The sequence below is a fragment of the Eucyclogobius newberryi genome, unplaced genomic scaffold (genome assembly GCF_026437365.1).
Source record: "Eucyclogobius newberryi isolate DKJ021-1_F unplaced genomic scaffold, fEucNew1.0.hap1 SCAF_3, whole genome shotgun sequence".
NCBI lineage: Eukaryota > Metazoa > Chordata > Actinopteri > Gobiiformes > Gobiidae > Eucyclogobius > Eucyclogobius newberryi.
The window spans coordinates 16,858,607-16,886,264 of NW_027315945.1; the positions used below are offsets into that span (position 1 = coordinate 16,858,607).

General features: G+C 39.7%; 1 protein-coding gene across 1 annotated transcript; it reads right to left on the reverse strand.

The window, feature by feature from the left end:
* On the reverse strand, window positions 1-27,658 carry taf2 (TAF2 RNA polymerase II, TATA box binding protein (TBP)-associated factor). The gene is made up of 27 exons (XM_072460363.1): window positions 27,233-27,658; window positions 26,809-26,863; window positions 26,204-26,364; window positions 25,993-26,111; window positions 25,489-25,630; window positions 25,076-25,307; window positions 19,831-20,015; window positions 19,591-19,704; window positions 16,784-16,883; window positions 16,279-16,364; window positions 16,068-16,203; window positions 15,849-16,003; window positions 15,643-15,757; window positions 15,420-15,529; window positions 15,265-15,330; window positions 14,821-14,947; window positions 14,028-14,153; window positions 9,962-10,102; window positions 8,905-9,015; window positions 8,565-8,758; window positions 8,350-8,489; window positions 8,100-8,169; window positions 7,908-8,017; window positions 4,625-4,854; window positions 2,442-2,606; window positions 2,266-2,368; window positions 1-1,720 (listed from the first exon to the last, which is right to left on the reverse strand). Exons 1-27 carry the CDS (start codon window positions 27,280-27,282, stop codon window positions 1,425-1,427), a joined length of 3,639 nt encoding a protein of 1,212 aa, XP_072316464.1. The 5' UTR covers window positions 27,283-27,658; the 3' UTR covers window positions 1-1,424.

Consider the following 27,658-nt stretch of genomic DNA (forward strand, 5'->3'; position numbering starts at 1 on the left):
TTGTACATACAAAATTATTTTTAATCAACAAAATCGCATAGTATTGATAAAAACATATGAATATGACTCATTTGAAAAGTACAGTGATGTAAGCGGGAAGTAAATGTCTTTAGCAGAGACTTAAGCTAAAGTCCAGTGCAGACATAATGTTTCAAAGTGAAATCCATCATTTCTCTCCCTCAGACCACGGAGCTGCGGCTGGGACTACGGTTCTGGTGATGCGGGACTTGGAGTGGTATCTGCGCTGAGGGGGGGCGTTATGAAACCAGGCTGTGTGTTTGGACAGAGGTGAATGTGGTCGGAATGCCTCAGACAGCCTGGAAGCGGTGTTAAAAGCCCACGAACTCCGCAAGCCGAACGCGTACTGTATCGTATGCGAGGGAGTTTTTACCTTTGGAAACAGTGAAGCCTCAGTTTAAGGCCTGTTATTTGTGGGGCCCTGGTCAGACGTGCATTACGGCGTGCTCCTGATGCCATCACAAGAGGTCGGCTGTAGTCTGCTCACACCTGCCGCTAACATGTGTCCTCGTGTGTCCAAACATCATCTCACCTGCCAGCACACACACACACACACACACACACACACACACACACACACACACACACACACACACACACACACACACACACACACACACACACACACACACACACACACACACACACACACACACACACACACACACACACACACACACACACACACACACACACACACACACACACACACACACACACACACACACACACACACACACACACAAACACAAAAACTGTGTCTGGATGGCAAATCAGCATTTTTGGTGACTTTCAAGAATCAAAATGTAATGTTTTTATGTGACTGTTCAACGATGCGTTTCAATTAAATATTTATAGTACACGTCTTGATTTTATTATTGTCATTGTTGTAGGCACTGAATCACCAAAGCAAGTTCCTAGCCTGTGAATTTTGTTCACTGACAATGGCAATAAACCTTTTCTGATTCTGATCTTGTAATGTTTATGCCAGATGCCCCTTCTGACACAAATCTCTCCATCACTTTTGGACAAATATAATGTAGATTAGATTATCTGCAGTTGCTTTGCCTTTTTCATGCTACGATTCTGTTTTTAGCCCACATGAGAAGGTATGCATTTCAAACAACATTGAGAGGCAGTTGAGGTGATATCACTATGAAAAGACTCTTGAAATTAGATTCAGAATCAGCCTTAATTTACATTCACTTTCCCATTTACAGTAAAATAATAAATTGAGGTGCCTTGACGCTGCAAAAAATGTATTTGATTATTTTTTAATGCTGGCTATTCGGAATCGGTTACGTCCCACGGTATTGCTGGATTCTACATACTGGACCACAATGTTTCCACCTCTACTTGACCAAATGTTTCTTTCTAAATACTCACAGCTGATTCGCCCTAACGCTTCAGTCGGACAACGAGGGCGATCGGAGGGAGCGTCCACTGGCGGGGCTGTTACTGTAGATGTGGGCGTCCCGGTCTTTGTCCTTGTCCTTGTCCTTGCTCTCATGTTTGTGCTTGTGTTTGTGCTTATGCTTGTGTTTCTTCTTCTTCTTCTTGTGTTCGTGGTGGTGGTGGTGATGGTGGTGCCCGTGATCGCCCCCGTGCTTCGAGGAGGAGGAGGTGGTCTCTTTGGAGAAGACGGGAGCAGGGGTGGCGGGCAGCGACAGCATGGCCTGTTCCACCGATGGAGGCTCTTTTCCTGAACATTAAATTAAATAGTGGTTTACGTCTATAGGTAGAAATGAACGTTTATTTTGTGTGTCTTTTTTAGGTGTTAGCGTTAGTCTTCACCTCTCATGGGACAGAAGATACAACCCAATGGTATAAGTTTCGATAAGTCTCTGACTGTAGAGATTGAAAAGCCTCTTCCAGATATCTATTCCTTTAGTTCAGGAAAATGCCTTTTATTATTATTTAGATGCACATATATTTCCTACGCATTTCAAAAGGTCAGTTTGTTGGATGACAACCATATGGAAGCAACTGTAGTCATTCTTATCCAACCAGACAGACCATGTGACAATAAGTGGGTGGGGCTAACAGTTACATCTGAAAGTGCAAACTAAAAAATACTAATCCTACTAATCCTTGTTATCCTAATCATATTGTCCATGTGGTCTAAAAGTCATTATTTTTAAGACTGTTCTCTCAAAACATTCAAATGCACACATGAAAATATAATGACAACATGTTTTGAATGTACTTATTTGAATGGTTGTTAAATAATGAATTATTTTATTTTACCTGGCGTAGACGGTCTCTCCAACAGATTTAGATGCTGGTGAATGAACGCCTGGCTGTCATGAACAGTCTCCATGTCAATGTCTTCATCCTCCATTGCGTTGAACTAAAAACAAATACCACAATTTCAAACAGTGAATTTATCCAAAAAATGTTGGGCCCGCAGACACGTGTTTTACCCTGATTTTGAAGCGTCCTCCTCTTGGCTCATCGTCCTGTGGCTGCAGTACCTGTCCGGGTTCGGGTGGTGAGCCCAGGGGGGTCTCGGCCTTCCTTTTCAGGCCTGGAGGGGGCTGCCCCACTCCGCACACGCCCAATGACACTGGGTCAGGCTCCTCATCCACCTGAAAAACACGCAGCATCCAGCGAGAATGCATTATGTTATTGGAAATGTAATTTAGCTGTACGAAGAAATGATGCAAGATGAACGTAATCAATTTAGTTTCAGTGCGAGATTATGCCAGATATTCTGACTGTTCTGGTCTAACACAGTATGACAGGAGCAGGTACTGAACTTGTAAACAACAGTTTGTACTTGGATACACATAAAAAACCTCTCCGCATGAAGTTTCTGCCATTTTATCGTGAATCGTAACGGGTGAGATGGCTTTTACGGTGATGCAATGAGAAACGCGTCCAGCCAAATAGAATTGGCAGCAACGGAAAACCCACGATTATATATCAGCGTGCCATCTATTCGTTTTAATGCAAAATCTAGCACCAGAAAATATAGACCACCAGGCAGAGACCTCCTTACCTCACCTCTGGCTCCCAAACCAATGAAACTTGAGTGTCTCAGTGATGTCATTCAAACTAATGTTTATATTATTTTCTTATGACTTACATTTGGGCTCTGTAGGACATGAAACCTACACTAGGCTAATCTGACGGTAAAATAAGCCTTTACTAGTCGTCATGTCCACTCAATGCCAGCCAAAATGTGCAAATCAATATCACATGTTATTTTGCTGAAAGCTTTGCTATGGTAACCTTTCTGGGACATTTATAAACCACCAACATTGTGGAACTGACAGTGATCTTTTTTATACTACTGTACTTGTGATACAATTACAAAGTAATTCAAGTACGTGTCTTCAAATAGAAATATGTCCGCGTTTCCTCTTTATTCTTGGGAAAAATATCAGCAGCTTATAGAAAGTGAATTTTAACCAGAACAACATCACATGATCTCTCTGGGTGGAGTCTGCATGTCCTCCCCGTGTTACCGTGGGTTCTCTCCGGGTTCTCCGGCTTCCTCCCACCGTCCAAAGACATGCATGTGTTAGGCAAAATTGGTGACTCTAAATTGGCCCTAGTGAATGGTTGTCTGTAATGTCTGTGTCTCTGTGTTGGTTCTGCGACGAGTTGGCCACTGTCCAGGGTGTACCCCGCCTAAGGTCCGAAGTCACTGGGATTGGCTCCAGTCACCCGCGATCCCGAAAGGGAACAAGCGGTAGAAAATGGATGGCCGATACTTTGTTGGTTAGGCCGCAGTTATTTTATTACTTGATTTACAGGTTTTTAAATGAAATATATTGCACAGGCGGACGGAATATAAATATAATTTCAATTTCAAAAGATGTTTTCTTCCGGGTTTGCCTAAGACGCACCACGGGAGGAGAGGGGGGAGGAGACGCGGCGCGCTGGAGCGTGTAACAGGAGATTTAGCGTGTTTTAGAGAGACAGAACTGACGCTTAAGTGTGCACCCTCCCCCACCCACCCAGTCACGGCAAAACGCGCTGAAAAAAATGTGGTAAACAGGTTTAAAATGTGTATTTGCAATATAAAAATGCGCAGCAGACAGAGAGACGGGCGCGCGCGCTCTCCCGGGACCGCGCGCAGGGACAGACCCGCTCGGAGCAGCGCCGTCTCTCACTCCTGCAGGAGTTTGGCGAGAAATTGCTTCACGCGCTCTTGTCTTTTGACTTAATACCGCTTTTTACATTTCATTTAATGCTATTTTGCTTTGTCGGCGGTACTTTATAAAAAAAATTGATAATAATGAATTTTATTTATATTGTATAAATCAATAATCTAAGTGCGGCGGATCCGTAAACCAAGTAATAAAATAACTGAGGCCTTATAGATTGATATAAGACTGATGTAGCGCTATAATTATTTGTATAGCTATATTTCGTTAAGTATTTGGTGGAAGGAAGGTTGCTTATGGGTTTATAGGTACAAATTGTACCTGTGGTGTAGTAGTAGAAATTTGTATTATGTTATCATGTGAAATATACTGATTATCGCAGTATCTCCAATGGCATCACTCCCCTTGACTCTTCTTCTTCTTTTTTTTTTTTTAAAACGTGAGCATTAAAAGTCATATTTACACCTGAAATAATCACGTTTTAAACGTACAGTGGTGTAGCTCATGCCGACTCCATGGATGCCAATGCTGGCGGGCGTGTCTATGACGGTGGCTCCGCCCAGCTCTGTTTTGATCGTGGGGTTAAGAACGGCTTTTTTCTCCTTCAGGTTCAAAACAAGCCCCAACTCTGGCAGAGGCAGACACGAGGGGCGAAGGAGACCGAACAGGGTGTAGTAAAGGTTCACCGCATCACAGCGCTGTCTCCAATCGTGGGACGTACCTGCCGATGGGAAAACACACGACTTCAACTCCGCACTTAAGTCTGACAAAAGGAATACAAGCACAACAATTCAGTAATGTAACATGGAAATGTGTCTAAAATATACTATACACGTATACGTACTTAATACAAATATTATCATTAGACCACCAAAAGAATTATGTGCTGACTTTTACTCACAAAAAATATAGTTGTTAAATGGATACTTGGATGGATACAAACCACAAAAGTAATGTTCAATCATATGGTGTGTAGTGGACTTGATGTAGATTATAGGATCTGTCGCTTCTCTCATTTTTGAGGCAAAGAATTCTGCTCGTCAGTGGATTTTTACATTTTGTATTGTAAAAGACACTCTCAAAATGCAATGAACACAAACGACGCATTGCACTTCAAATGCTGTAAAGATTAACAGCGTATTCAATCAAGATATTGGTTTGGATTAGCAAGCAGTAAAAGGAATAGAGTAACATAAGAATTGATCCAGACAAAAACCATAATGACTAGCTAGGCAAAAAGCAGTTAGAGCGAGCTACAATAAAGCAACAAGCCTACGACCACATATTTAGTTTTTACAATCCCTCAGCCATTGTAAGGAAGGATAAATACAAGAAGATAAGCAGCTCTGTGTGCCATCAGGGTATACAATGTCATGTTATTTGAGTTTGTAATGAGCTGGACAGTGTATGTCATTGGTTTGGGGGGGGGCAACAGACCGTGTGGCTTTGGCTCCATGCAAACTCTATGGGGCTTAACTGCATTGACCTTGAGTTGGTTGTAACATCATCCAGTGCTAGCGTACGTCTGTTTAACACATGGGGGGTTGTGGTTACAGAGAAATGAATAAAACAACTATTTTAGCATGCTATTTAAGGTTACCACATTGGGGGTCCCATACATTTAAACAGACAGACGTCCGCAACAATTGAGTTCAAGTTAATTTGTTTTTTATCTTCTGTCCTCGTCAAGTCAGTACATTAAGAATATATTGCCACAAGAGTTAAGTATCCCCCTAACGTTGTAAAATGGTGAACATATCGTATTGTTGTAACTCTATTTGAATTGGCAGAGTGAATGAGAGGCCGAGAGAGACACCTAAGACCCCCAGTACAGGAAAGTGAAACGCAAGTGGACAATGGGGAGCAAGACCCTGTCAATGGAAAAATCCAAGCAATAAAATGAACCTTGGTGGTTTAATACGATAGTTGGGAGAGAGCAGAAATAATTATATTACAGTCAAACTATTTTTTTTAATGTTTTTTTAACCGGCAATATACGAAAAACAAGCAAAACAAACCAACACATTGCCTCAGTTGCATTTTTGAAGTTGTTGCATGGTAAACATCACATCAACATATTTATCTGATGATCAACCTCTAATTTAAACAACTGTAATTAAATCAATACAAAATGAAAACACTGTAAAACATTCCGGGGCAGTACAATAAAATGTACTTTGAGATGAAGAAGGTGGCAGAATATCACGCTCCACCAGAAAAGTTTTGTAGTGCACCTTTAATTCTTCACTCATCAAAGCTTATACACTCACACAGATCATGTCATGGTCATCATCATCAAGCTAACGGAAACTGTACTTTCATTCCGATTAACACTCATCAAAGTATGTAAATGTGTGAAAATGTATCTACTCAACATGCACTTTTTGGGGCCTGAATGAAAAGTGACCAAAGCCCTTCCTACATTTTATTGAGAACATGCCGTAGAAAGTTACAGTTTTGAAACTAGCAGAGCCGAAAACAAAAAGAACAAAACTTCCCTCAGAAATATAAAAGCACATTTTCTGATAAATTGAATTAACTTGGAAAAAGTCTATGGTTTGAGCTGTCAAACATGCATGAATGTCCACTATCCCCGTGTGTAGCTGGTTGGCCAATTTGTGGTTAAATCCTGCACACTACTCCGGGTATTAGTACTTTTTAATGAGCCACGAGGAAAAACAAAGCTGTAATTTAGAGAGTTAAACAAACAAAGCAGACACGCATCTCGCCAAAACCTCTAGTTCATTTGTTGGTTTTTGAGCGAAACGTGCAGCCTGCAGGAGCCACTATGACCGAACCAGGAGCCAAGGAGAGCTGCTCTATAAAGCCAGGGCACATAACGACGTGCCACTTTTGGTTTAGACTACAGAAAATAAACCTGACACACCGTTCATTTTATTGACTATAAGCAACAGAACGTTCTGCAGCCTAAAGACAAGTAATTCATGTAAATTGCTGCTTAGTTTTCTATTCAGGTGTTAGAACTTATGGAGTGTTACAATATCTATTATGCATAGCAAATTCACTTTTTCCCCCCTCCAGTTGACATCATTTATTTCCACCCTTTTTTGCTATGGACCATACCTGGATGTACAGGATTACACAGACTAGTTCTATTGTCAAAGATTTTGAATTATTTATATTTAATTGAATGTATTTTGTAATTTGTAGTTTGGATAAACCCTTGCCATTTAAGAAGACTTCCTGAAGTCAGAGGCAATAGTAAGAAGATTTAAAGGGCATATGATGGGTTTTTACGACTTTCTAATTTTGACTTTATTTGGTATATTATACCTGTTGTAAATATAGGTAATAGTTTTACACCAATCAAGAAGCTATTGGTGGAGAAAAGTAAAAAAATCTGTAGAAAATGACAGGAAGTGACATCACATTCAATTCAAAGTTTATGCATTAATTCCTTATATTTTTATTTGTCATAAAAAAATTACTGAGTTTTGGCCCAGTGGTTGATGGGGAATTTCCTAGTGTAATGTCATAAATTACAAAAAGGAAAGTAAAATGATATACCTAAAAATGTAGCTTTTCTGGGATTAAATGAGTATATTTTTCGTACATAGCTAAATTTTACATATATTTATCTTAACAGCATTTTATTTCAATGAGTGGTCAAACCCGTCATTGGCACTTTAAATAGTATAAAATGTATAGTCCTAAAAATCCTAATTACAGCTCCTACACAAATGATAATAATAAATAGTGCACCATTACATTATTTTGGTACGTCAATCATGTAAAAGTATGTGAGCGTCTTACCAGAGTTCATGAGATTCCAGAGCTGGTCCACCAAAGGCTCGGTGCACAGGATTGACTCGGACGAGCGGGTGAAAGGTGGGTTTTTACACAGCATTCCCAAAATTCTGTGCCTGGACGATCAGTCATTGCAAAAAGATGAGGAAAACCATGAGAAAAATGCACCGACATCAAAATAATATACCATTTACTGACCTGACGTAATGGACTGGATCATTCTGAACCATGTCGAGCAGCCACTGCAGTTCTGTTGCACTCTGCTCAACTAAAACACAAGATTATTTGGCTGATCGATAATGGTGATCACAATATTATCGTAAGAACAAATAATGAAAAAACTTGAGGAATAGTAATGCATTTTATCTTATTATTACTGCTACTACAAGATTAAGGTGTAAAAGATGTTATGAATGAAAACGGCGATCTTCTGTGTAAAAAGTCTAACCTCTTGTGTAGTCTATGAGAGCATCCAGTGCAGCAACTCGAACATCCACAAAGTGTCCGTACTCGGCGTAGGACTTAAACAGGCACGGGTCACTGGGAATATGACCATTTTTCTGCAGTTCGCGAATCGCTCGAAGACAACTGGACAATAAAGACAAACTATATTGACAGATCGTCCACAAAAAGATGATGTATTTTCACAGCAGAATCTTGTACTTGACGGTGATGGTGTTTCTGAAACTGGGCAGTAGTTTCTCCATGTTGAGGAACCGTGTGATTTCCTCCAAAATGAGCCGGACGTCAGGATTCAAACTAACCACTGTCCGAGCCTCGTTGTTGATGCTGATGGCCGGGGTGAGCGAGTTAGTCAGAGCTTTAATCAGATCGGCTCTGTAGTAGTTATCTGAAAACTGCAAAGACAAACATGTCAAGCAATTGTATTAATATGAATATTGTATTCAAGAAACTGAGTGTTACTTTTGGCAATAACATTCTGCATGCAATGGTTAAAACGAAACACAACAAAAACAGAGAGGTACATTAAAAAGGTCTTTACTTTGTTCTTTCTGTTGTCGTTGTACTTTATCAAATCAAGAATGAAGTTGAGGACATCTTTAGGACAGAGGTTTTGGACATCTCTGAGTAAAGCCATAGCAACAGGCATTGTCTGAATACAAAAGAAACATGATCGAACACAATGAATAATAAAAACAATACAATAATATATATTTTTTGGCTTTGTTGTTGATTACAACAATGTAGATACTTATATAAAAAATAATACAGTGGTTCAAATTTCAACATCCAATTATTACAAATAACGGCTGAAAGTTGTGCATTTCATACTCCAGTGTGACTTGTGTTTTTTTTCTTCTCAATTATGCATTTTTTGGCTGGAGCGACTTACAGTCCGGAAAAAACGGTAGGTCTAAATGAGGCCAAATGAGGCTGCATGCCCAGATATGCCATATAAAGCCACATGTTCAGGTATGTTAATGTTGTTGTCTTTATTATTAATTCTACAGGTTTATCTGACGGTTTCATGCTTTGTACAACACAGAGAAGGTGAGCTCAGCAGCACAGACTGTGGTGCTCCTGTAACATGACACTGACTGTGAATCATCTCTAAACAGTGAAAATAGTTCATTAAAGTTAGCGGAGGAGTGAGACAGTGTGGAGTGAGGAGTGTGCTTGCTCTGCATTGTGCTGATAACAACATGCGTCGCAGTGTAGAGAAAACACCAGCTGCACAGAACAGTCATCACAACAGTGGCTCATCCAGAACTAAAATAAAAGACAATTCTTGCAAAGTCCAACCCGGTTTGCAATGATCCGCAAATAATTATCTGTGACCAATATAATCATGCATCCCAAATAAAAAGACTAAAACTGTGAGATATATCTTTTGGCGTCTCTCCTACCCCCTCTTTAAATCAAGTACGGTATTACAAATTATGTATTTTTAATCCAAAACCTTTTCAGTCCACAAATTTCCCTCAAATAATGCTGTAGACGACATGAAAGAGTGTGAAGCCACGTCGTCCATGTGGAAAAAGCCTGTGGTATAAAGTGCCCTGTCTGCGTGTGCCAGTTCATTGGTCTGGGGGATGTACCTTTTGCAGGAAGTAGCTCTGAAAGCTGATGAAGTTGTTAGTTTTTACGATGTTCGGGCAGCTCTTGCAGCAGAACATCCTGGTAAACAAGGACTTCATCGCTGGAGGACCCTGCCACGTGCTCATCATGGAATTGGCAATCTGCAATGAGAAAAAAGCACACACAAAAACATATGATATTAATAATAGCAGCTCATGGAAGCATATTAAAAGGACAACATGTGCTTGTATTTCTTTTGTTTTCTTCCTTTTTTTGCAATTACATCTTAGACTTAGACTCAGACTCAGACACAGACGCACAGACACAGACGCAGAGACACAGACGCAGAGACACAGACGCAGAGACAGACAGACAGACACAGACAGACAGACACAGACAGACAGACAGACAGACAGACGGCAAGTAAAGGAGTAAAAGTATAAAATTAGGGAGTGGCATCAGAAAAAAGAGAAGTAAAAAAAGAGGAATTAGACCATAATAAAATTGTCAGAATTTTTTCTATATATATATATATATATATTTTTTTTTTTATGTGTCTATTTTTACGTTGAGTCCTCTAAAAGTAATTGGAATTAGAACTTCATGAAGAAAAATTCAAACATCCTACCTACGCATGTTTTATATTGAACACAACACAAATGCCACGAATACACCCTCTTTCCACAGGTATTCACCCAGAGCCTCCAGCGATCTTTAGTCCTGCGCAGGATATTGCAGATTTATGTAAATGTGGTAATACGGGGCTAAGGGTCAGCGCCACAGGATGTACTCATTTGGGAAGGTAAACAGAAGGGGGAATGCACAACGGGATGTTTTTGCATGTGTGTGTGTTCATCATGACTTTTGAGTTCGATGTGTTCCTCCCTTTAGGGTTAGTTACCCCACAGCTCGGACCAATAACAAGCTAATTTAGTCTGTCCCGGCCAATCATCGCGCAGAGTCCGTGAGGGTTGAAGTCATGTTTCATTTTGTGGTCGGGGCAGAGTATGCAAGTCCTTGTTTATGCGAGCGGAGCCTGTTTGTGTAGTTTATACCAAAGGCCATTACGGAGAGAGTCTGTTGAGGGTTTAGCGGCCAAACACAGCAACTCGGTGAAACGCCGCCATGTGACCAACTCGCACTTTATCATGTTGTGAAAATATTGATTCAGGTGGAAGTCGAAATAGCGGAAATCCAAGGGGGGTTAAAAGTAGAAAAGGCCAAAATCCAGACAATCCAGAGAAGAGAGACATTCTTTAGGCCACAGAATTGGATTATTGAGGTTTCAGTAGAACAAGGGTTAACTGGTGTGGGAGCCACGAAGAATGTTTTTGTAACTGCAATTTACTTTTTTTGGCTTTTCGGCAGAATCATATCAGCGGTTGATTACTTTATTATTGAATTTTACTTATGTTTTTGCAAAGAATGGTTTGATGGTGTAGAAAATCATTCATTCAACATAATGAAGGCTTAGCTGACCCAGTAAATAAATGTAACAATCAATAATTGTTTAAATACACTAATTATTTACGCTGTCTTACAATGAACGTATAAAAAGGAACCAGGGATATCAAGGTTATTCGGTTAATTCATAATCATTATTCAGGTCCCCAATATAATCGTAAGAACTAAAAAAAATAATAAGTGACAATTTTAGAAACAAGATTAAGTATTTTTAATTCAATATATAGTCCAACAATTTTAAGAACTCTTTTATCGGGCTTTTTTGGGTCAAATTAACTTTATTTTGTCATTCAGAAAGTTTGATTTTATAAAGCTACTCACAAACTTGAGGAATGATATTGCTTTAGACAAATTAGGAATTAGGGCTGCAACAAGTTAACTAATGGATCATTGAAAGAATTGCCGAATAATTTAGTAATTGAACAAACATTAACATAACATAAACATGTGTTGTAACCTATGTTCAGATATTATCTGAACATAGGTTACAACACATGCTATGAGCTGAGAATAGAAGTTCAGCTTCATATGGTTCAAATTTAGTCAAAATATTTTCATCCCTTGACTTTTGAATTCTGAACAACTGATGCATTGAAAGAATAATCACTAGACTAATCGATTGGCAAATGATCGGTCAGCTCTAATGGGAAAGAAAGAAAATGCAAGATTTCACAGTTTAATTGTAGTCTCATTAATCGCAACACTAAAATCTGACATTGTAACATGTTTATGGGAAAAGGCGTCATTTTACTCCATAAATCCTCTTCTACAAAATTATTAAAATAAGAAAAGCCTGTACCACCAAAGTCTCTGTACCATGGAAGAACTATTATGACAAAATATCTACAATAATTGCAATCTTTCTGACAAATATTTGCAGTTTATTTTTCAATAGTTGGCTTCATTAGCGAGAGGACACAGCTAAACTAATCTGAAAATCCTATACATTTCAGTACCGTACATGTTTGTAGAGGTCTAAGATACAAGATGACCAGATTTGCATAAACATTTTAATTTCGATACGATTAATAATATTATATCAGGGTTCAGAATAAGCGGTATCGCATCGCAAAATTCAACGCAATTTCTCTCAAATGCAATGCATTCGTCAGAAAAAAGTGCTTTTGTATCGCAGCTTTTGCGATACAAAAATGTGTGTTCAATTGTATAACCAAAGTGCCTAAAAAGTACTGATCACTCGTCAATCGATCGTCAATAACATCATGACACACTTGACGGGTCCCGCTGCTGTCACAGATCGGGCGTACGAAAACTGCTGAGCTGGAGGAGCCACCGGGAGCGCGTGCGGAGGCAATGAGGCGCTTTACGAGTATAGTTATGTGTTACACATAGTTATGTCACATAACTATGTGTAACACATAACTCTGTTCCCATTCTCACACATAACTATGTGTAACATGTAGTTATTGTGTAACATGTAGTTATTGTCGTGAGATCAGTGAGACGCGGCGCTCGTAAAGCCCCTCGTCGCCTCCGCGCGCGCTCTCGTTTTCACCCCGAGGATGTGGAATTCAAAGGGGTCAAACTCACTCATGTCCAGGACAAAACCAAAACGTGTTGTGTGTGTAAGAGAAGTCATTCTGATACAAACAGCTCATCGTCATGACGACTCTGGTTGTGATATGTAACTTGTGAGTGTAAAGACAATTAATGTAAATGAGACTCATGCAAATAGTCATCTGATGATGATGATATGGAAGAAAGTTGTAAATAAGACCATCTGACTTCGTGTTAATTAATTTGTTCAACAAATAATTTTATTTGCAAGTTTTCAATTTCTATTTAAGTGTTTTTTAAAAATAGAATATTTACAAATACATTTGAAATAAATAATCTTGTTACATCAATGGAAAATATTGATTGTTAGTCACTTTTGTGTTTTGCTATGCAATTATCAAATTGCTATACAAATTTGAAAAAAATTGCGGATTGTGTAGCAGCACCGCTATACAAGTGAAAATCCTTAATCTGAACCCTGTATATCTTGCAGCCCTACTCTGTAATAAACTGGTAAGAATTGATTGTGTAAAGGTTGGTCTGCTCTACTGGTCACCATCACATCAGAGGAAGCCAATATCATCAACAGGTCAAACTTTAGCCCAGCCGTGTGACGTCCGAGGCTCCATCATTCATCAGACCTCCCAAAACTCATGCAACCGCCCTTAGGCCTCACTTCCTCTTCTTTGACTTCCCTGCATTTACTAATCCATGCAGATTACTCCCGATACGCCTTCACAGCTCAACCTTTCTGCCAAGATAAAATTCCCACTCCTCCCTTCCTATTTGCCTAGCGTCCCAGTGGGTGTCTTTTCCTAAAACCAGATGAATACTAACTTTAAATTCTTCAAACAATCATTGAGCCGTGCAGCCATTTTTCAAAACTCAATGTCAACAATATTTAGCCAAAATGCCAACAATAAAATATTTTAAAAAGCTTTTGATTCTGGTAAACACGTTCTTATCGAGGCACGGCATGGAAGGATTTGCCCAAGGACACAGGTGCAAAAGTGCTGCGTCACCTTCCCCGAAAACGTGCGTTAACAAAATCTAAGCGTGTAGATCTCTGCAGCTGCGTGACCATGAGCATACTAATAAATGTACCTTAGCCAAGCAGAAACAAGCTTGCATGCGGACTTTGTAGAAACACTGGTCCTGCTCCAATATGTCTGTCAAAGCCAGTCTGGAGGCGGGAGTCGGGAACTTCTCCAGCGCAACAATGGATTCAACCTAAAAAGGAAGCGGGACAGAGTCAGATTTTTCAGGTAAAAAGACTCTTTCAAATACAATGTCATCAGAAATGCTCTACTTTCTGGAACGATTAGGCAATTAAACACATTTTAATACCTAGATACTAATAACTGTCTATAGAACAAAGATTAAGCACAGTTTTTAAATTCCAGGGATGAAATGTCAGTTCATTTTCTAGCGTCAAACTTAAAACCTAAAAATCTGTAGTTTTCATTAATCGAAAAAGCTAAGAGTCTATCACAATCCAAACGCAATGTAAAGTACTACTGTAGCCGTCTTTAAACCAAGCTGACATTACTCACATTCATCCAAGAGGCTTTAATTTGACAAAACCACCTTGATTTTTCCTACTTTGTAAAATTCTAAGGTTAATCCCAGTTTCTCTATTGAAATTACATTATGTTTCACTACACGTTTGCTTCCAATCTGGAATTTAGAACATTTTTGTTTCCAAACCTAGGGTCAATACAGAGTGATACAAAAACTACCCAAGCGACGCACTACCATGAAATTACACACAAAATCAACATTCCTCATTTCAGTTAAACACTAAAGGAATGTTTTGACACAGCACCGGTAATCAAGAAATAGATTTTAAACATACTAATACTGTATATAGAGAAAAAAAAATCAAATGATAGGCCACCTGTGCCACCACGTCCCTCTCGTATCTAAGCTGGTACTGCCACATGAAGTCTGCTTGTTCAAACTCCACCTTTCTCAAAATGGACATGTCTGGGTCAATACGGATCCACAGCAGCGGGGAGTCGGCACTGAAAGGGAAAGAAACGTTCGTATTTGCCAGCCACGTTTGTGATGGTACCTCCGCTTCAACCCCGCAGCCATTTGAACTGTTGAACTTCTTGATTCAAAAGAAAATCAATAGCAGTGTCTGTATGTAATATATAGACTAAACAAGATTTCAGCACACACATTTCATCGCTCCGCTTTGCAAGTACAGAGGGAACTTTATCTGCATTATACTATCTAGTGTGATTATTTATGCTTTTTATTCCATTGTATTGTGTTTTGTAAAGCACTTTGAGGTGTGTTTTGTATGAATTTTACTCTAAACTGTAAAAGTACTTACTCCATGGCAGACAAGTCCATGTCCACTTCCTCGCCATTCATCAAAGGAATCTTTTTCTTCTTGTTCCTGTAGAAACAAATCCAATAGTGACATCCTTTCATTCAAACAACCCTTTATAATGTAAAGAGGAGGCTAAAAGGATGATACGTGTGCACCTTCTGCTCTTGGAGTGGCAGGGGATGTCATGCTTGAGGCTGTTCTCTTCTATCTGCAGCGTGTGGTTGAAGGAGCCGTCTAATTCCTGCACAGTCACTTTGATGGGACCCTGTGGCAAAACAAGACATAACAAGGAAACTGCTGCTAGAAACCGATATGGTCCAAATGTTCCGAAAAAATATTAGTAAGATAAAACGGTGCATTTGTCTGCAGTTCACTCACCACATATTTCTGAGTTCCTGGCGAAGTGTAGTCTTGACGGATCTCCAGCTCCAAAACGTTTCTTTTTCTGTTGAAGGCAAAACTTCCAAAGAATTTCACCACACTGCTCTGGTCCCTGAATGCCACAGAGTCAAGACAAACATGTACAGAAGCTTGGATGGTGTGCTTAATCCTTTATAGTCCTACATGCCACGTTTAAAGGATACACCCATTGTTTGATGAGAGGTCCTATGTCTTTGCCCGATACATTGGAGATGGATTTGAGGAAGGCATGGGTGGACAAAAGCATTTGGCTCCACATGTGACTTTGGTATTTCTGTGACGACGCAGTACTGGCCAAACTCAGGAGCTTGTTGAAAACCTATAAAAGACTAAATGTTCCTGTGGGGTTCAACATATTTAGGACATCCAACTCTTTGAAATACCTGTAACATGAACTCCATGCTGATGCGGTTCTCTATTAGCCGCATCACCAGGTGGGCTTTACACTGGAACATTTTAAAGTACTCCCAGGACAACGTGTGTGGATGTTTGATGGAGAAGTGAAGGTGGGGAGTCGGACTACAAGAGAAATAACAACAAAGTTAGTATTTTGTCTATTTTATATTGATTAAAGGTCATGAATAGGATGACTACTTGTCTTTCTCTTTGCCTCCACCAAAAGTCGGATGCAGCAGAACACCGCCCATCTTGAGCTCATACTCAATTATCCTGTCCAGCTCCTGGAAAATACACAAACTAACTTATTGCTAAGCCACTTGCACACAAACAGAATATGTAGGTATGGTTTTAAACATCATGGATCGCAGCAGAAAGAAGAGCTGGAGTGAGTCACTTTGAGATTTGGGAGTGAATTGTGAGTTTAATCTGCCGTTTTACAGATAAATATTGTATTTCTGTGAACCCCTGTCATTGTTTGCTTATTTAAGTTCAGTCTGGGTCCAATAAAAAGGTTCCGTCATAGAGATACGTGTTGATTATAAGAACCTTTGCCAATACAAGGCACGTCTCTAGTCGACTTCAAACCTACAATTACCATTCTCTCAAAAGGTTCACACAACAACAATGGTGTCGTGAATGAGTATGGGATAAAACGTTGACAAATAATATTTAAAGATCTCTATTAAAACCCGGTCAGTACCTGTTTGATCCAGTGCCTGTATTCGTTGACTCCGAATGTCTTCTTCAGGTAAAGGCCGTAGATGTACCCGGAGATGCCCTTTAGCACCCACTCATCGGCCCTTAAAAACCAGGAAGCACAAGACGTTAGGCAGCCCACGCTTTCATTCATGCTGCTATAAAACATGATATTGATTTATGCTTGGTTTGGAGTTCAAAGCCACACACGACTCAAAAATCCCTGCGTACACTGCCATGACCTCTTGCAGTGTGGTGGTTGTGTGGTTTGCCCTGTAATATTGTGTAGATCGAGAAGATTAAGAGAAAGATTGTGTTTTGTTTTTTACTTGAAAGAAATTTGGCACTGCGACGTAACACCTCTCTTAAAGTGATCGAGTTGGAAAATGGTGGCAGAATGATCAACATTGGTGGGATGGCAGCAGACATTCCCCTTAATCTCCCCAGGCTTTTGTGGTTTTTGCTGCATGGTTTAAGCTGAGTGTGCAGTGAATGGGTTTTCAGAAGGACTATTCTGGTTCTTTCTTGTCAACAAAGACCCAAAACAGTCCTTTACCGTGTCATTCAAAAGCATGTATGCGCATTTTTCCATACCATTATTAAAGTGATGCCATGTTATAATGGAAAATGAATTGTAATATTTATTTGAACTAAATATATATATTGTGCAAAGTAAATGATTAATGCTTGCAAATAAGGTGCACTTTATAGTCTGCTTTTGACCCATCCTTCAATGACCCTGCTGGGGTTTGATCTCAAAGTCAATCATATAAGCAATTTAATCCAAACATTCCAAAAATGTGCCCTACAAATAGTTGCATCTTCCATTATCAAAACAAGTGTGTTCTGAACAAAATCTTAAAACCACATTCGAGAGGCTGTGATTCTACTTAAAATAGTTATTACCTTTGCAGATTTGCAAATCTCTTGAACAATACAGTTGAACATAAAGGCTGGATTGAAATGTAGTTGAAAGTGTTTGAAAAAGAGCAGATCTTCTTCATGCTGTGGTTTACAGTCATGACACACTCCTGACTGAGGCCTGTTTTCAATTACAACCCCCACTCGCCCCTTTCCCTGATTAATTGCTCGCAGACAGTGCCACGCTTCCTTCAGAATCAAAGAGCAGCCAGCCACGTTACTGGGGTCTTTTCTGACACAACATTAGGCCCTCGACAAAACAAGACCCCACATCTGAAGAGAGTTTAGGAGGTCAGAGAGCAGAGGAGCAAAACGCCGGGCATCTCAGTCGATTTCTCAAATGTTGTATGAGCAGCGTGAGAATGAGGTAAAGGGTGACTTATACACTTTTTAGCAATAACTCCACAGGATAATACTATTACTATAGAATAATTGCATGAGAAATTATGTTATATATATCATTTGTATCTCAGTATTTCTTCTTTATTTTGTCTTCCAAATGAATGTTAAGTGTCTAAAGCGAGTCAGTCAGATAGAATTCATGTTCATTGTTCAGTTTTATTTTGTGCCAATTGCATTTTGAAACATTCAGTGTTGAAACAAAACAACTAGTACATTATGCAAAATGTAAAACAGTGGATCAGAATAAAATTATTAGACATTATTTATTTGGAATTTGGTCTAGAACGCTGTATTTGTAAATACATTTTATGTCAACATATTTGTAAAATTATTACGGTATGTAAAGCTTCAGTGGCGATGCACCGCTTTTGGGTTTATAAGCCCAGTGGACCAGAGACTGGCTCCAGACTCAAACCTGACAAATGAGGCCAGCCTTGTGGTAAATCTCTCATCACCTGCTTTATAACAACAACCTCGGGCCAAATGTTAGAAAACTGTGAAAAAGTTCAGGCCATTGAAAGGATATTCACAAAGTTGAATGGTTTTCTCTGACCGGTGTGCATGATTCACACCAGTAATTATTTAATTTTCAGTTCATTAACGTCTTCTCACTACTAAAAGCAGAAGTTCCCAGACATCACATAAGTGATGTTTGTGCCTAGAAAGGTTTGGTAATAAACACATGGTTAGAAATAGTTTATATATAAAATAACATTGGTACTTGTAACGCAAGAAATGCCCCTAACTCAGCTTTGAATTACAGAAAACATATTAAGCTCTTAGCACTCTACATTTACAAATGAAGTGTGTCAAAACATTTCCACATATTTATTTTGTGATTTTAATTATATATTATATTATTTTATATATAACGCATTATTCATTATTTTGTATTATCACACAATTATTAAAAAGGTGTATCTGGAAAAAATAATAAATGTAACTATTTCACTGATCGTGATTGGCAGAAAAATGGGAACTTTTCACCCAGAAACGTCCCAAAAAGTTTCTTCACTGTCAGTCAACAGGTTGCCTCAATTTAGTTACTTTTATTTATTTTGACAGAACAAATAATAAAACATAAAAAAATCAGGCAATTTAAACGTTTACACCTGCTTTTAAGTTAGGAAATACTCACTGAGAAGTAAGGTATGAGTCAGGCATAATTTGGTATGATTAACCCCTGAAATAAGCAGCGTTTTCAGTACTGTGGTTACTGTGGGACAGAAGTTACAGCTATGTAAACAATGATGTCATACAAGCACTATACCTGCTTTGTTTCAGAATGAGATATTTCAAGATTTAGGGAACGACACTGGCAGGCACAATGAGCAAATTGCAGAAGCAACACCGAGATGCATGACTATATGTAAAGGGTCTGACAATTGGCCTTTGTGGAATCCCAACTACCAATTCTTTACGAAAAATACACTTTGCCTGAGACGTTTACATGCAGTTTCATTGATGGGAATGAAATGTTGTGCTCACCAAGACATCCTGGAAATGAAGCAGCCAAAGAATTGCTGAGCCAAAGCCTGGGCCAAACAGCGACGGGTCGAAGGGGTCTGGTCGATGATCATGGCACTGTGGAGCAAGTTGGTACTAAAACAGAACCACTGAGCATTAAAAAACATTCCTCTACATCAGTGAAAATTGAGTGGCATGACTTTGGATAATTATATTGGTTTCTTCTTTTGTGTAAAAGTGTCAGCCACAACTCTTTTGTACCTGAAGATGCTCATTGAGGCATAGGAGGACACTTCGACATATGCTTCATCCACAAAGACCGTCTTAAAGCAAGTGTATGGGTAGCGACAGGTCAGGATTTCTTCATAAAACTCAAAAATCTCATGAAGGTACGACATGGAGTGTTTGAGCAGAGGCAACAACTGCGGCAGGCAAAAATGGGTCACCTGGAAAGATAAAGTAGTCCATTAATACACAGTGTTGCACAATTTATAATTTTTTATTATAATTTTTATTTATTTGCTATTATAGTTCTAATTTTTGCATTTGTTAATTTTGCTGCTGTTCAATACCCAAGAATAAGAAACTATTTGAGGTTGGAATTTACACATTTGGGGAGCTTTTTTATGAAAAATAAAATGTATATTGTTCAAACGATACAGCAGGACTATTCAACTTTCTAGAGGGCCAGATTTTTCAGGGGGTCGTGGCCTCTAGGTCAGAGGTACACAACACACCACCACTTTAACATTTATTATTTGGGGTCTGGCAAAAGATATTGTAGATAATAATGATAATTTTGGTGGAAAAATAAAAACAAATGCTTGGAGCAAAGCCTAAACGATACAAAGATAACGTGAAGTCACCTAAAATACAGCTCACCAACAGATTTTTACCACTTTCAGAGATGGAATTAAATGAAAAAAGGAAAGATGACGTGGCCAAAATACAGCGAGGAGGATCTGTGCCAGGAGCCAAGGTCAAGATTGTTTTGGTTGGGGACGGCGCGATAAATCACATGACGCATGAAAAGATAAACACACATTCTTTTCCAAGCGCCACTGTTTCTGAGATAACGTCACTCCTTCCAAATATTATGGCTAAGCATGGAGGAGCTAAACAGCTGATTGTGCACGTGGGTGCAGTGGACATGCGGCGGGAACAGACTGAAGTTTTGAAAAAAGAAATCTTGAAGTTATTCGACGTGCTTGATAAAATGGAAATCAAAACTTTCATAAGTGGACCTCTTCCAAACATCGACAGGAGGATAAACAAGTTTAGCCGGCTTCTTCAGCTGAACACATGGCTGTCCAAAGAGTGCTCCCCGAGAGGACTACACTACATTGAGAACTTCTATCTATTCTGGAAACGAGAGGACCTGTTTAAGAGAAATGGCCCCCACCTATGCAGAGGTGGAGTGAGGGTGCTGACAGAGAACCTGCTCCACGCTCTGAGGCATTGGACTGGGCCTGGACAGGGTCCTGAGCAGATAGTTAGAGAAGAGAGGAATGAGAGAAGAATTCCTGCTCCCTCAGCCAGAGACCGAGCCAATGTTTCAACATCAAAAGCACCACAACCTCAGCCTCCACCAAAGGATTCATCAGCAGCTGCTCCACCACCACCAGCAAAGGATTCAGCTCCAGCTGCTCCACATTCACCTCCACCGCCTCCAGCAAAGGAACAATCTTCAAAGGCCTTGGACCCATCTGTGACAAGCCCAACAACATCCCTGTCATCGCCCCTGCCTTCACACCAGCCCTGGGTTCCCCCTGCAACATCTACTCCCACTAAAGATTCATCATTCTCCTTCTCATCTCCACTGTCACCCATGGGCCTTCCCAGCCATTTTGAAAGTCTGATCAAATCAGGCAATAAGATGGCTCCACTCACGCCCAATATAGCAAGGGCTATGCCGACTACACCAACAAAAGCCCCACCACCCATCCCCCCTCGCCTCTCACCTGGTCCCAAACTCTCCTTGGCTACAAAAGCCCCACCACCCATCCAACCTCGCCTTTTACCTGGTATCTCCCATAGCTAGGATGCACTGGGTCTCAGCGTTGCCGGGACTTATTGTCACATTAAAAATCAAACCAACCCGGGGCCCTATGTAAAAAGAGCCCCCCCTAGTGCTATTTCTGTAGTCACATCATCACACAGATGGAAAAACAAAATGCGAGTCAGGCCCAATCTGAGAAATGTGATTCATATTCCCTGTGAAAAGAAAAAGCCCAGTCCCACTGAAACTAGTCTGAAACTTGCTGTGCTAAATGGCAGATCCTTATGTAACAAATCTCTCTTAATTAATAATTTTATTTCTTCTTATAATCTTGATTTTATGTTTTTAACTGAAACATGGCTTGACAAAAACACAGGAAATGTAGTTCTGATAGAATCTGCTCCACCCAACATTAAGTTTGAATCTGAAACACGAGAAAACAAAAAAGGGGGTGGAGTCTGTGCTGTCTTTAGAGATGAAATAATTACCCGCAGGTTGTCTTTTGGGGTGTTTTCATCATTTGAGTATGTATCCTTTAAAATGGAGCTAAAACGGTCTCCATCCATTCTCTTCATTGTTTTATACAAGCCTCCCCAGCACTGCCAAAGTGTTATTGATGATTTTACTGAGATGCTTATAGTCATATGCACAGACTTTGATGGTTTGGTCATTACAGGTGATTTCAATGTGCATGTTGATAATGTTTGTGACAGAAACGCTAAAGAGCTTGATGCTGTCCTTGAAACCTTCAGTCTTACTCAGCATGTGAGAGGCCCCACCCACAGCAAAGGACACACTCTAGATCTCATAATTACAAAGGGGGTAAATATTTCAAATGTTAATGTGATTGATGTTGCTCTGTCTGATCATTTCTGTGTCTTCTTTGACCTGTCTGTTTCTCCCCAACCTCCGGTTGGTCCTGCAGTTGTTCAGAGGAGACACATAAGTGATGGCACAGGTGCACTGTTTATGGAAATGATATACTTTGAAAATGTCTCATGTTCTAATGTAAATGATTTGTTGAACTCTGTTACATCTAGTGTTTTGAATGTTCTGGACACCATCGCCCCTATAAAGGCTAAAATGGTTAAAAATAAGCAGAAGGCGCCGTGGAGAAATGATGATTCGGTCAGGGCACAGAAAAGGGAGTGCCGCAGGGCCGAACGGAAATGGCGCAAGTCAAAGCTCCAGGTTCAAAAAGAGATTTACAAAGAAAAGCTGAACATGTACAACCTAATCTTATGTAGAACTAGGGAAAGGTATTTTTCTGAAATAATTGGAAGCTGCAGTAACAACTCGCGTGTCCTGTTTGCCACAGTAAACAGATTAACAAACCCTCCAGCCCAGCTGCCGTTAGAACTCATTTCCACATCCAAGTGTAATGAGTTTGCATTATTCTTTAATGACAAAGTTCAGGGCATTAAAAATGCTATAAATCCCACAATGCAAAAAATTACCCTAAAACCACCAAGACACTTAGAGCTAACTCACTTTGCACCAGTAACTGACAAAACTGTCCATGAGATCATCACCAGTCTGAGTTCATCTACATGCTGCCTTGATGTGTTACCCACCAGATTTCTAAAGTCTGTGCTGAACAGTTTGTTAGCACCATTCACTCACATAGTAAACATGTCGCTTCAATCTGGAACATTCCCAATGTCTTTGAAAACTGCGGTCATAAAGCCTCTCCTAAAGAAGAGCAGTCTTGATGCCGCAGTACTGAGTCATTACCGGCCCATCTCTAATCTGCCATTTTTGGGCAAAGTCCTTGAAAAGGTTGTTTACCAACAGCTCACAGATTTCCTCTTAATAAACAACTCATTTGATGTTTTTCAGTCAGGTTTTAGACCTCATCACAGCACTGAGACTGCTCTTGTCAAGGTGACAAATGACATCCGCCTGAACACTGACACGGGCAAAGCCTCAGTCTTAATTCTGTTAGATCTGAGTGCTGCTTTTGACACTGTCGATCATGGGATCCTCTTACAGAGACTAGAGGACTGGGTGGGCATCACTGGCACTGCCCTAAACTGGTTAAGGTCCTATCTGGAAGACAGGAAGTACTTTGTTGAAATTGGTAGCTGTGTCTCAGACCACATGACCCTGACCTGTGGAGTGCCCCAAGGGTCAGTCCTGGGTCCCCTTCTGTTCAACCTCTACATGCTGCCGTTAGGTCAGTTGATATGCAGTGAAAATGTGTCCTATCACAATTATGCAGACGACACACAGATCTATGTTTCACTATCGGCAGGTGACTATGGACCAGTAGATTCACTCTGTCACCGCATCCAACAGATCAGTTTGTGGATGCAAAACAATTTTCTCCAGCTGAACTCAGACAAGACTGAAATAATCGTTTTTGGCCCACAGAAACAAAGAGAAAGTGTAAGCGGTCACCTCCAGAGTCTCGCTCTAAAACCTACAAACCAAATTAGAAATCTGGGGGTAATAATGGACTCAGACTTGAACTTTAATAGCCAGGTCAAATCAATAACATCAGCAGCTTTTTACCATCTAAAAAACATTGCCAAAATCAAAAATATAGTGTCAAAACCAGATTTAGAGAGACTTATCCATGCGTTTGTCTCCAGTAGATTAGACTACTGTAACGGCCTGCTCACTGGCCTCTCCAAACGAGTTGTAAAACAGCTGCAGTACATCCAGAACGCTGCTGCTCGGGTCCTGACTAGAACCAGGAAGTATGATCACATTAGTCCTGTTCTAAGGTCTCTGCACTGGCTCCCTGTGGCTCAGAGAATAGACTTTAAAGCAGCTCTGCTTGTGTACAAGTCTCTCCATGGCCTAGCACCAAAGTACATCTTGGATATGTTAGTGCCATATGAACCATCTCGGACTCTGAGGACCTCAGGGACCGGCCTCCTGCTGGTGCCCAGAGTCAGGACAAAACATGGGGAATCTGCGTTTCAGTTTTTTGCAGCTAAAATCTGGAACAGTCTTCCTGAAGATGTGAGACAGGCTTCAACTCTGACAATGTTCAAATCTAAGCTAAAAACAGTTTTGTTTAGCTGCGCATATGACTGAAAGGATTTTTTCTTTGCACTCTTCTCTTTTGTTTGTGATTTTATTAGTTTAGAAAATCAGTTGGATTGATAATTTTTAATTTAGTTAATTTTATTGCATTTCTGTTTCTGTAATTTCTTTGTGATTTGAATGCATTTTTCCTGCTGTGAAGCACTTTGAATTGCCTTGTGTATGAAATGTGCTCTACAAATAAACTTGCCTTGCCTTGCCTTATTCAAATTGCTCTGCAAAATTGCCAATCCAGTGCTGAACCAAACGTAAACTAGGACTTCAGTGCCATCTAGTGGTCAAAGGTCTGCATTACCTAACACTAGTTCACAATAAAAATGTACATTATAAATATAAAACAAATCTGCTCTGGTTAATGTTGTAGCACATTTTAAGTCATCGTGCAAGTATGTTTCACATGTTGATAGCACTGCACAAAAATGCTTGGGAATCCTACTGGTCATTATTACCAACCTCGTGCATGTAAGGATCAACCAGGATTTCAAAAGGTCCCACAGCCAGAGAGATGTTAGGGGCTGCAGTCGGGATGGGCAGGACATAGTGGAAAGTCTTCTTTCTCATGTCGTGTGTGTAGATGGTTTCTACCAATTCTCCACAGGAAACAGCCACCATCGAAGCATCAACAGTGAACTCCAGCTTCCAGGTGCACAGCTCAGAGTAAGAGTCCACACAGGGGAACCAAAATCTGCAGATAAATGAAAAGTGTGCAAAGAGACATGACTCAAAGGACTCATATGACCTTAGGTTAAAACAAAGGTACATTTGAAATAAAGAGAGATAAAATGTAACTGTTTACAACTGCTCTCAAAATGAGTGCAACAATTTGAATACATTATTTAAAAAATATATAGAACACTGAAACACACCTGGTGGAGTTCTGGTATCCAAATGAAAATACATGAGCTGCCCTCTCTGCCATGTTGCCCTCCACATCAGGGACAACAAAGTGCAGTCCTCCTTTAGGCTGATCCAGGGAGAATTCTATGTAAACCTTTAAAACTTTCAAATCTGGGAAATAATAAAATAAAGCATGAATCACTTGAACATCTAGGCATGATTATTCTTTCAATGAATTATCGTCTGATTATTAGTGCTTTGAGTCTGTGCTGGTCACCTAAAATGCCCAACATCAATAAATAAAACGTAAACCTTTTACTACAGATTATAAATACAGCTCATTTCTGAATTAAACAAGGCCAACGTTATAATAGCAGTAATGATACAATTATTACAACAAAAAGTTCACCCATTGAGTCACAACAAGGCTAAGGTTTAAGTATTTGTCTTAAGTCTTAACCATGTTCTGATGGCCCATAAGAACACATGTATTAAAATTGGTGTGTATAATACAGTGTGTATCTATCACAGACCATCTCCTTGTTTCCAGAGCTCAGAGGGAACTTTGATGACCAGCTCCCCGTGTCCAGCATCAGGGTCCACTGCACTCACTGCTGCTGTGTACGCACTTGAGAAGTAATTTAGGTTCCTCCTTCAAATACAAACACACAGAAGAATCTTATATGTGGATATTATGGGGTAATAGTCAGTAATAGGAAAAGCATGTATCAACGGTCAACATACTGCTTGGACTCATGGTGACAGACTTCGAGCGTGGGGTCGTTGTAAATAAAAGGAGCTTCCAGATCATTCACTCTGACTCTGTAGATGCGGCATTGCTTACTGTTGAGCTTGATCCTGTTTAGATTGACCACTGTGGGGAAGATGGTCAGCTCTACAAAGCCCTGCAAAACAACAAGTACAACAAATAAAGACAGGAATAAAAGATAAATAATAATACTATTAACTATTAATAATCATCATCATAATATGCAGGAGGGGGATTCCATAACATTGCAAACATAGACTATCAGGGGGTATAATGACTCCAATAGTGATATAGTGACATATTTGAATATATGTGGCTGTGGAACAACTTCATGTCTCTTCATGTCCGCTCTGCTCAGTGTGTGGATGAATATAAAACTAAACTCAAAACTATTTTTTCGAGTTTTATCTTTTAATTATGTTATTATTAAAGTTGATTTTTTCTTATTTTCTTATTTACTGTTATAATGTCTTATTGCCTGTACAGCATTTTGGTTGGCTGAGGTTGTTTTAAATGCGCTTTAAAATAAATTCGACATTGACATTTGTATGTATACAACATATAACAGTGTTGTACTCACAATGACAGATTTCCTCTGGAAGTTGATGTTGTTGATGCACACCACCTGATGAGTCGTATAAAAGCAAACACAACTGTTATGTCACTTATTTCAGAATCAGGAAAAGATAAATAGTCTTTTTAAGTAAACACAATTCACAAACAAAGATTTTGCTTTGCCTATGTAGTGCAAGTGCAAGGTAAAACAATGGGTCAAGATTCAAGATGTAGAACAGGGGAACTACTATAATAGTAATACAAGTTTATTTAATCTTAAGTCTTAAACCTTTTATGCATAACGACCATTACAGGGAAGAAATTAAATTTATATAATTCGATACATTTGCAAATAGTTGCAATAGTTGGAACGGTAGACTACAGTAGTGTGCATATTGTTACCATTGGATTATCAGGTTTACATGACAAGAAAAGATAAATATACTTATAATTTAAAGGGACGAGGGCTCTCAAATCCTTTATCCTTTTTCCTGTTCATCTTCACCGGTATTTTGATTGAAGTTTCACAAAGCCATAACAAAGTTCCGAAGACTTCTTCTCCAAAACCCAACAACCAACTTTACCTAAACTACAGAAATATCTAAACGCAAACGCTAAAATATACAAAAATGTCGAGTATGTAAGTTAAAAGAAATGGAGAAGAAATCCATTATTGTCAAAGCATCCTATCCAGCGGCATTCAGTGTTTTCCACTGCACTAAAGCCTTAATATCAGCATTCAAAGTCTGCAGAAGATGGTGCAGGAGAGATATTCCAAACGATCAGTCTTCTGCAACAGGAAAACATCGAAACATTGAAGAAAACCTGTCTCTCTGACTGCTCAGAGCGTTGTGAGTGCAGCAAGAGAGAGACTC

Excerpts from the sequence above, each read along its gene's own strand:
- taf2 (XM_072460363.1), bottom strand. The coding sequence starts at position 27,282 with ATGAACAGGAAAAAGGATAAAGGATTTGAGAGCCCTCGTCCCTTTAAA. Across the intron at positions 16,884-19,590 it reads TTCATTTCCAGGATGTCTTG|GGCCGATGAGTGGGTGCTAA; the intron begins GTGAGCACAACA and ends CTGGTTTTTAAG. Across the intron at positions 8,170-8,349 it reads TCTCATAGACTACACAAGAG|TTGAGCAGAGTGCAACAGAA; the intron begins GTTAGACTTTTT and ends CTTGTGTTTTAG.